Source organism: Clytia hemisphaerica, unplaced genomic scaffold (assembly GCF_902728285.1).
Source record: "Clytia hemisphaerica strain Z4C2 unplaced genomic scaffold, Clytia hemisphaerica genome assembly, whole genome shotgun sequence".
Classification (NCBI taxonomy): domain Eukaryota; kingdom Metazoa; phylum Cnidaria; class Hydrozoa; order Leptothecata; family Clytiidae; genus Clytia; species Clytia hemisphaerica.
Window position 1 is genome coordinate 849,385 of NW_027104356.1, and position 9,778 is coordinate 859,162.

At 30.8% G+C, this 9,778-nt stretch overlaps 1 protein-coding gene across 2 annotated transcripts in view; it reads right to left on the bottom strand.

Moving 5' to 3' along the window:
- The window catches only part of LOC136818212 (UDP-glucose:glycoprotein glucosyltransferase 1-like), a 35,011-nt gene extending 25,522 nt beyond the window's left edge, over window positions 1–9,489 (bottom strand). For both annotated transcript variants that reach the window (XM_067074576.1, XM_067074575.1), the window contains exons 1-14: window positions 9,350–9,489; window positions 8,434–8,516; window positions 8,052–8,170; window positions 7,766–7,857; window positions 4,311–4,491; window positions 3,944–4,119; window positions 3,687–3,787; window positions 3,042–3,141; window positions 1,984–2,044; window positions 1,683–1,762; window positions 1,503–1,566; window positions 1,265–1,351; window positions 890–949; window positions 455–600 (exon numbers count right to left, since the gene is read on the bottom strand). In XM_067074576.1, coding sequence (XP_066930677.1) covers window positions 455–600; window positions 890–949; window positions 1,265–1,351; window positions 1,503–1,566; window positions 1,683–1,762; window positions 1,984–2,044; window positions 3,042–3,141; window positions 3,687–3,787; window positions 3,944–4,119; window positions 4,311–4,491; window positions 7,766–7,857; window positions 8,052–8,170; window positions 8,434–8,516; window positions 9,350–9,471 — 1,472 coding nt within the window. In that variant the 5' untranslated portion in view covers window positions 9,472–9,489. The remainder of the gene's footprint in view (window positions 1–454; window positions 601–889; window positions 950–1,264; window positions 1,352–1,502; window positions 1,567–1,682; window positions 1,763–1,983; window positions 2,045–3,041; window positions 3,142–3,686; window positions 3,788–3,943; window positions 4,120–4,310; window positions 4,492–7,765; window positions 7,858–8,051; window positions 8,171–8,433; window positions 8,517–9,349) is intronic.
- Window positions 9,490–9,778: the final 289 nt, after the last annotated feature.

Below are 9,778 nucleotides of genomic sequence, written 5' to 3' on the forward strand. Positions count from 1 at the left end.
GATAAGAGTGGCAGAAACTCAATCTTTGATTGAATTTTGAAACTCAATCCTAATTTTTATGCATGAGCCATCACGCATCAGCCATGAGAATAAGGAAAAAAAAGTGATGTCCTATGCCCTTATTAACAGAAAAAGCCCATTCTGAGGTTAATTCTTTGTGTTTTGATAGTTCCCAACTAATTAAACAGAGCCTGGGTTGATTGTTTTGTTCCTCTAACTGAATTCAAACTCAATCTTTGAAATAAAAACGGTAGCAGCTCAAAACCCTGGAAATTTGCCTGACTTGTTCCAGTTAAGGAGACATTTCAGTAATAGAGGTTCAAGTTAAAGAGACTTCACCGTATTTTGAAAAAAAATTGTTCTTTGTATTTTTAATGGAAAATCGTTCTTTGTATTTTTAAAGGAAAATTGTTTTTTTGTATTCTTAAAGGAAAATTTTTCTTTGTATTCTTACCTGACAGGGGTTGAATTTTCAATCAGACTTTCGAATTGAAGTAAAATATCAATTGATTCTTTAACTGTTGGATCCATGTAGAGAACAGCATGGAAAATATTCTTTGCAATATAGCGCAACATCCCAGGGAAAGTTGGTCGCAAGATCTGAAAATGCCAAAGAGAAATGTATAGAAATTACCTTAATTATTTCTGGCATAATAAATTTGACAAAATCTTATAGAAACTTTGAATAGTATAGTTCTAGTCTGGGAGCTGACTGTTGGAGAGGCATGTGTAAACATATATCATCTTATAGCACAATGTCTGAATTTGCTGAATTTACTGACTTCTAAATTTGTTGACTGTGTCCGAAGTTTTATTTTATTTAACGGCCCAGAATACAAAAATAGCAGGAAATTCCTGGAATATTCTGAATATCAATGCATGATTATACCTCTTGAAGCTGTCTTGGCCAATAATTGTACTGGTCATCATTTTCAAGGTCATTCAACCACTACAAAGAAGAAAAGTAAAACAAAATGTCAAAACATTTTTGCTTTAAAACATAAACAAATACAGGTTTTTTACAAACAATAAACATTTCGAAAGTCCGTTGCATCCTTTCATTTATTTTAAGGGGCACAAATTAAAATGTTTTCAAATTTTCCTCAGAGGAAGGGGCTCATTTGTAGTAATACAGAAGATCTTGAAATTTATAAGTAGGAGATCTGGAACATCAGACAATGAGCCATTTAGTTCTTAAAGAACCATGTTAGTATAGGACAAAATCTTTTTGCACTTAATCTAATCATGCAATACTTTCACATACTTGAACAGATTCTGATCTTGCATCAAGAATTGGATCTTCTTGTTCAGGTTTCACGTTCAATGACAAAAGTTTTCCTGCCTTGGATTTCTAAAATGAAACAAAAGAAAATATATAAATTGGGTTTTACCTTTTTGATTTAAAATAAACGTTGACCAGCATTAGAGGAAGCCCGAAGATGTAGCTACTCTTATGAAATTAGACTTGCTGATTTTTAGTATCATAGATTTTGTCTATTTACCTCCAAATCCAGACGACTCAATCCATCCATTGCTTTTGTTTCAGTCTTCATAACTTTCAACAATCTGTAAAGAAATATAATATTTTTGTAAAGGCCTAAGGACATTTCAAGCATTTACTTGAGCTATAGACTATGTTTTAGTTAACAAGTCATAAATTCAACATGGTTGAACCCTCTTACTTGAATGCATTCAGTTCTTCCACAGAGATTTCAACTCCATTGATGTAAAGAGTAGCCTCACCAGCTTGTACGCCAAACTCCTGAAAGTGTCAACAATATTGTTAATGAAAGACTTGAATTTACAAACTTTTAATTTTGGAGGTCATTTTGCTTTTAGAAAGGGTTTATAAAAGTATTGTTGAAAGAGGTGACATAACAGAATAAAAGCTTGAACTCATTGCTGCAGCCAGGTTATTCAAATGTAAATAAACATGATAAACCTTATAGAAAAGCGAATTAATGAAACATGAATAACAATTACCTTTTGATTATCAGTGATTTCATTTTGAAGTTCTTTAGTGACTTTGGTTTTCACAAGCGATCTATCAATAAAAAAATAGCATTTCATTGAGGAAAAATAAATTAAAACAAGCGATACTTTTATGGACCTACCTGGTTATCAAACTAATCAGTGAACATTGAAACAATGAAACACATAAGACATAACTGATCAAAATACAAAAAAAAATGAGAAAATGAAAGCATATCTATTGAGAGAAACTATCAACACTATTGAAAAATATTTTTGAAAAAGAAATAAAAAGCTATTAAGCGCTTTTCTTTATAAAAACCACTATCAGAAAAATGCACAGCTTAATAAATAAGGTTTCGAGAAAACTCAAACCGTCGCGCTCTACCGTGACATTTTTCTTTTCTAATAACATTGATTTATGCTCATAAATAGTGATTTTTATAGATAAAGATTCGTTTTTCAGCCAAAAAAATAATAAGTGCTTCTAGAAAACTCAAATCATTACCCTCCACCGTGACATTTCATCTTAAAAAAAACTAATAAAAATAATAATAATAATATGGCTAAGAACATTGATATATTCTTATTAAAAGTGGTTCTTATAGATAAAAATGCGATTTTGAGCCAAAAATTTTTTTTTGTAAAAATCTGCTCGAGCCATCTTTTAACTATGACTGTACCCTACTTTCATGCTAAAAATCAGAAAAAATTAATGATCCAATTTTTCACCAAAAAACCAAAAAACGCGTTTTTAAGCCGTTTTTGGGCCCAAATTTGCCCAAAATTTTTTTTTTCGAAAATCGGGCTCCGTCACATTCGAGGGTTTATGGTCATGCACCTTTGTGCCAAAAATCAGAAAAAACTAATGAGTCAATCTCGAGAAAAGCTGGTAACTAACTAACAAACGAACATGGGTTAATTTATAGGACCTCCACCCCACCGGGGTAGGTCCAACAAGGAAAGGTGAAGGTATAAGGAATAAGAGTATAATCAACTGTTTGTGTTTTACTCAAAGAATACCAGTTGGTGTCAGTGTTATGATATGTAAACTGATATAAATGTCAAACCTGGCAAGCATTGGAGCATTTTGACTGACATCTCTCAAGACTTTCAATGCATCAGAGGATGAAGCACTCATGACACGTTGTGCCGCTTGAAAACTCAAATCTGAAAAAAAATTTATCAAATGTTTGATAAGACAAAGAACTAAAAATAAAAAAAAACAGAAAATTTAAATTAAAAAAAACACAAAAAAACAGAATCTAATTAAAACACCAAATACTTTAATGGGATAAAATTTCGTGGGGATTAAATTTCGCGGATTTCACGGGTTTAGGTGTAATCCACGAAATTAAGTCTCAATGGAAATTTGGAAGGGACTCATCCACGAAATATTTCTAAACAAAACTAAAAATATGTCAAAAAAATACTTTTTGAATGGTTACTTGCATCAAAGAGGCGCAAATGATATGTATTTCAACAACCAACATGCATGATTTGACAGTAAAAGTAACAAAATCGTGAAAATATTACCATCCAATAATGCCATCCGCGAAATTAAGTTCCCGCGATTAATCCCCCCAAAAGTTTATCCCATTAAAGTACTAAATTTTAAACTTTTGCTTTAATGGAAGGAAGGAAGGAATTGCATACAAATGACAGGGGAAATTTCTAATTCTGAGTTCAAGTAAATAAGGCTTAAAAATCCAAACCTTGAAGCTGCCAAACTTTCAAAGGAGCTAACTCCTTGTTGCTTTCTTTCAAATGGGTTTTGAATTTATCCAAATCCTCTTTCAATAGTGGGTGAAGTTCTCTGAAAATTATATACAAAGAAGTTTTTTTTAAATATCTTTTGAATTCAACTAATTTCGAATTAAATATCAGTATTTTACCTGTTAAAGATTGTAAAATTGTGTTTGAGGCAGCATTCAAAATTGCAATGTAGAACAAGGCAAGAAAAAACGCTCACCTCAATCTGTTGAAGAGAAAACCTTCCACCTCGTCATCTCCTTTCCCTTCATCCAATTTCTCCTTCTTTTTTGTGTCTGCCACTTTTTGATCATCAACATTTTTATATTCAGTACTTTTGATTGCAAGCTCAACTCCATAACCTGATAAACGGACTTTGGCGGAGTCATCTTGTATCTGGTGATATTAATTAATTAATTAAATTAATTAATTTTATAATCATTTATTGATAATTGATACAATTGGGTTACGTTTAATGCTAGCTCAAGGAAATAAGTGTGATCATTTTTAAACCACCTACCAATAATATTCTATTTAGTAAAAATATCTTATGTTGCATCTCAAAATTTTCAAAAAGGATAGTTTACCTGATAAAAATGTCTAAGAATATATTTGAATTTATGTTCATTAGACGATTGTACAAGTTTGCGATGAACCTCCTTGAAATCATCTTTGGTAAAGTCAGCATAAACGATGACTCCTGTATCATACGATTCAGTACCAGGGTAGATGTGATCAAACTCTTGAGGAGTAACAGAGAATGACGACCTATAATGAAACAAGCGATACTTTTATGGACGTACCTGTTTATAAAACGAATAATAACTGTAATTCTACGTCTTTGTACAAAAAATTAGGAAAAACTAATGAACAGAATTTTTCACAAAGTCAAAAAAACCCTATTTTTGGGCATTTTTTGGGCCCAAATTGGCCCAAAGAACTTTTTTTCTTGAAAATTGAGCTCCGTCATAATGGTAATCAACAATCACCATCATGGTAATCACCATTTTGCACCAAAAATCACAAAATGTCTATGATTCAATCCCGAGAAAAGTTGGCAACAGACGAACAGAAGTTAAGTCCAGGTAAATCCGAAACTTATACCTCCAGGTAGGTCCAAAACTGGCCGTGGCAATACAGGAAAATCTAAACACAATTGCTATTAAGTGTTCATAAAAGTTCAAATCTAACAAAAAAACACTTAACTTATAAATAACCAAAATATTTTTCTTATTACCATTATTTTTCAAAGGATAACCACAACGCATTTCAAAGGAAAACCACCAGCTATTGTCAAAGAAAAACGAATACGCATTTTCAAAGGATACCCAAAGTAAAATCATTACATATTTCCCAAAAAAATCACCACTTGTTTGTAAGTGAATTTGACACATTTTCAAAGGATAACTACCACGTATTTCTAAAGAAAAATCACCCTAATTTTTCAAAGAATATTCACCCTAATTTTTCAAAGAATAATCATCACATATTTTCAAAGGATAAACACCACAATCTTTTCAAAGAATAATTACTACGTATCAAAGGAAAATCATCACATATTTTCAAAATAAAAACACATACGCATTTTCAAAAGAATAACCCTTACGTATTTTCAAGGGAAAACCACCAGTTTGTGTCAAAGGAAAAAAACTACCCAGAAAATCACCACTTCTTTCCAAGTGAAATTGACACATTCTCAAAGGAAACTAACTCTCCACCTATTTTCAAAGGATAACCATCTCATATTTTCAAAAGATTACTACTTGGTATTTTCAAAGAAGAATCATCATTATATTTTAAAGAAAAATTACCATGTTTTTTCAAGGGATAGCCACAGCGTACTTTCAAAGGAAAACCACCAGTTATTGTCAAAGGAAAACCACGACACATTTTCAAAGGAAAATCACCAGTTATTGTCAAAGGAAAACCACTACGTATTTTCAAAGGAGAGCTATGCCGTATTTTCAAAGGAAAAAAACTACCCATTTTCAAAGGATAGCCACCGTGTACTTTCAAAGGAAAACCACCAGTTATTGTCAAAGGAAAACCACGACACATCTTCAAAGGAAAATCACCAGTTATTGTCAAAGGAAAACCACTACTTATTTTCAAAGGAGAGCTACGCCGTATTTTCAAAGGAAAATCATCACATATTTTCAAAAGAAAATCATCACTTGTTCAAAAGTAAATTTGACAGATTTTCAAAGGATAAACAGCACATATTTTAAAAGGAAAATCACTGCATATTTTCAAAGGAAAATCACCAAATTTTTTCAAAGGAAAAACACCATATAATTTCAAAGGATGACTATTACATATTTCTAAAAGAATAATCACCACGTATTTTCAAAGGAAAAACAATACGTATTTTCAAAGGAAAAATCATCACATAATTTTCAAAAAAAATCACCACTTAATTTTCAAAGAAAATCACCACTTATTGAAAGTAAATTTGACAAATTTTCAAAGGATAACAACCACATATTTTTAAAGGCTGATAACCACCACATATTCTCAAAAAAAAATCACCATTTATTTTAAAAGGATACCACATATTTTGAAAAAATAATTAGCCCATATTTTCAGAGGAAAACCACCCCATATTTTCAAAGCAAAAATCATTAGTTATAATCCCCACGTATTTTCATAGGATGACCCCCACGTATTTTCAAAGGATAACCCCCACGTATTTTCAAAGGATAACCCCCACGTATTTCTAAAGGATAAACACCACAAATTTTCCAAAGAATAATCACCTTGTCTACAATTTAGAAAGGATAACCACCGCCAATTTTCAAAGGATAAACACCGCATATTTTCAAAGGATAAACACCACATATTTTCAAGGGATAAACACCACATATTTTCAAAGGATAAACACCGCATATTTTCAAAGGATAAACACCACATATTTTCAAGGGATAAACACCACATATTTTCAAAGGATAAACACCACCTATTTTCAAAGGAAAACCACCACATATTTTCAAAGGATAAACACCACATATTTTCAAAGGAAAACCACCACATATTTTCAAAGGATAAACACCACATATTTTCAAAGGAAAACCACCACATATTTTCAAAGGATAAACACCACATATTATTCAAAGGATAATCACCGCGTATTTTCAAAGGAAAATCACCATGTATTTCTAATGGAAAATCACCACATTTTTTCAAAGAATAATCACCACCTATTATTCAAAGAATAATCACCACCTATTTTCAAAGGAAAACCACCACGTATTTCTAAAGAAAAATCACCACGTATTTCTAAAGGAAAATCATCACATATTTTAAAGGATAAACACCACATACTTTCAAAGAATAATCACCACGTATTTTCGAAGGATAACCACCACGTATTTTCAATGGATAACTACAACATATTTTGAAAAGAAAATCACCATATAATTTCATAGGATAACCATTACATATTTTAAAGGACAAACATCAAGTATTTTTAAAGGAAAATCACCACAAATTTTCAAAGGATAAACACTATCACTCACCACAAATTTACAAAGGATAAACACCGAGTATTTTCAAAGGATAAACAGCACTTATTTTCAAAAGAAAATATTTTCCAAAAAAAATCACCACTACTTATTCAAAAGTAAATTTGACACATTTTCAGAGGATAAACACCACATATTATTCAAAAGATAAACACCACGTATTTTCAAAGGAAAATAACCACGTATTTTCGAAGGAAAATCACCACATATTTTCGAAGGATAAACACCACATATTTTCAAAGGATAACTACCACACATTTTCTAAGGAAAATTACAATGTATTTTCAAAGGAAAGTCACCACATATATTCAAAGGATAACTATCACATATTTTGAAAGAATAGCCAGCCTGTATTTTCAAAGGATAACATCCACATATTTCTAAAGGAAAGTTGCCATGTATTTTCAAAGGAAAACCAATATGTATTTTCAAAGGACCACTTTCAAAACCACCTTGTATTTTCTAAGGAAAACCCCCACATTTAAAAATATTATGTATGATTTACTAAATGTGAATTATACCTGTCATTCAAAACCTTGTCTAGATCACAAGTGGTTTTATCGTCTGCTGATTGAAAGAAAATACCACAATCTTGCTTCAGATCTATTGACAGCTAAAATTAGAATGAATCAGAAAGATGAATCAGAAAGATGAATCAAAATTAAGTAAATCTAATTAATGAGCAATTTGTCTCACCAAAATATAAAAATTATGCTGAAATGTATAATCAAAAACTTATAGCATTGTGCAGAGGGTATTATTTTTCTGATCATGTTTTCCGATTAGAATTACTGTCATTAGCTTCACCTGATAATGTAGTTGAACTCTTGGTGAATAATTTCTCACAGAAAGAGAAAATTTTAACATATCAAGATCTGCACTGGAAACAACATCTTTGGCACTTGTAAAAATTTCATCGTAGATTGCTGAAATAACAATTTGACAATATGATCAGACCATTTTTCATGCCCTTTTAGCGTCTGGTTATTGGACGCTGCCCCTCCTGAAATAAATTAAAATTTTGGTAAAAACAGCCTTTTTAGTGGTAAAACACTAGAAAAAGTGCCTTTTTTGACTACCAACAGACGCTGTCTTTCTAAAATATGACTTGATGATAGTAATTTGCAATGGACAAGACTTTATAAAAGAATGCCTAAGTTTTCTAACATGTCCAAAAATCAAAACCTACCTTTATCTGTCTTTTTTTCTTTTCCGTCAAATCTTTCAATAAATTTCCAAAAGCTTCCACTATCTGCATCAGCAATGTATTCACTAAGACAAAAAAGAATTGTTTCAAATTGTATTGTTTCAATTGTATAAATTTTATACCGGGTGTCTCTGAAAAAACTTCCCCCTGTTTGATTCAATATTGCGAAAAAGTGAAAAAATATATTAGCTTGATTTTTTCTAAATCGTTTAGAGGAGGGTTTAACTTAAATTTTGGTATATCAAACTTTAAAATTGCTTCATTAGATCAAAAGTTATGACAAAAAGAGTAAAAAAATTGTTTTCAAAAAGAGCGCAAAAAGACGAAAAAACAGGGTATCAAATTATACAAGAAAACACTGTACTTTATTGACAGTAAAGTTTTACTTTTGATCTTCTGTGCATCTTTTTTGTTTTATTATCCGTTTTTAATGATTTTTATTGCCAATTTAGAGCTCCTTTTGGATTCATTAATGAGCATGAAGTTTAAACAAGCAACAAACTTTTATCAAAATTTTTCCAAAAGTCTCCAAAGCTTAGCGAGTCTATTTGAGTGGAGAAGAGAAAGTTTGAGTGTCTTTTTTTCTAACAAAAGACTTGATACCCTGTTTTTTCGTCTTTTTTCGCTCTTTTTGAAAAAAGATTTTTTACTCTTTTTGTCATAACTTTTGGTCTAATGAAGCAATTTTAAAGTTTGATATACCAAAATTTAAGTTAAACCATCCTCTAAACGATTTCGAAAAAATCAAGCTAATATATTTTTTCACTTTTTTGCAATTTTGAATCAAACAGGGGGAAGTTTTTTCAGAGACACCCGGTAATAAATAATAAAGACAGAAAAGGACAGTAAAAATTTTGCTACCAAACTGGATTTTTCAGAGAAAATAAAGTTCATTTACCTAGCTTCCATTGCAAGGGGTGTGTTTTTCCATTTTGCATCCAGAGATATTCTCACATATTTATCAACTTTACATAGCCCATTTCTCACAAGGAGAATTAGGATTAATGAAACCAATTTCATTATCTAGATAAAATGTAAACAATGAAATTTTTAATATCAGAAATATAAGTGATGTTTGTGTTTACTTTGAGTTAAAAAATGTATAATTATGAAAAACATCTTTGAAATATATTTCATTTTCATTTCTAAATCTCCTATATTTTGAATGAACCAATAAAAAACATTTCCAAACAAATTCTTGAAAATAAAAATATGTATTAATGATTGCAAATTATTCTTGTATAAGGACTTTTTTGCGGCACTTTCCAACTTTGCTGACAAATTATTCTTGTATCAAATTCTTGCTTTTATCAGAGAATGAAAAGAT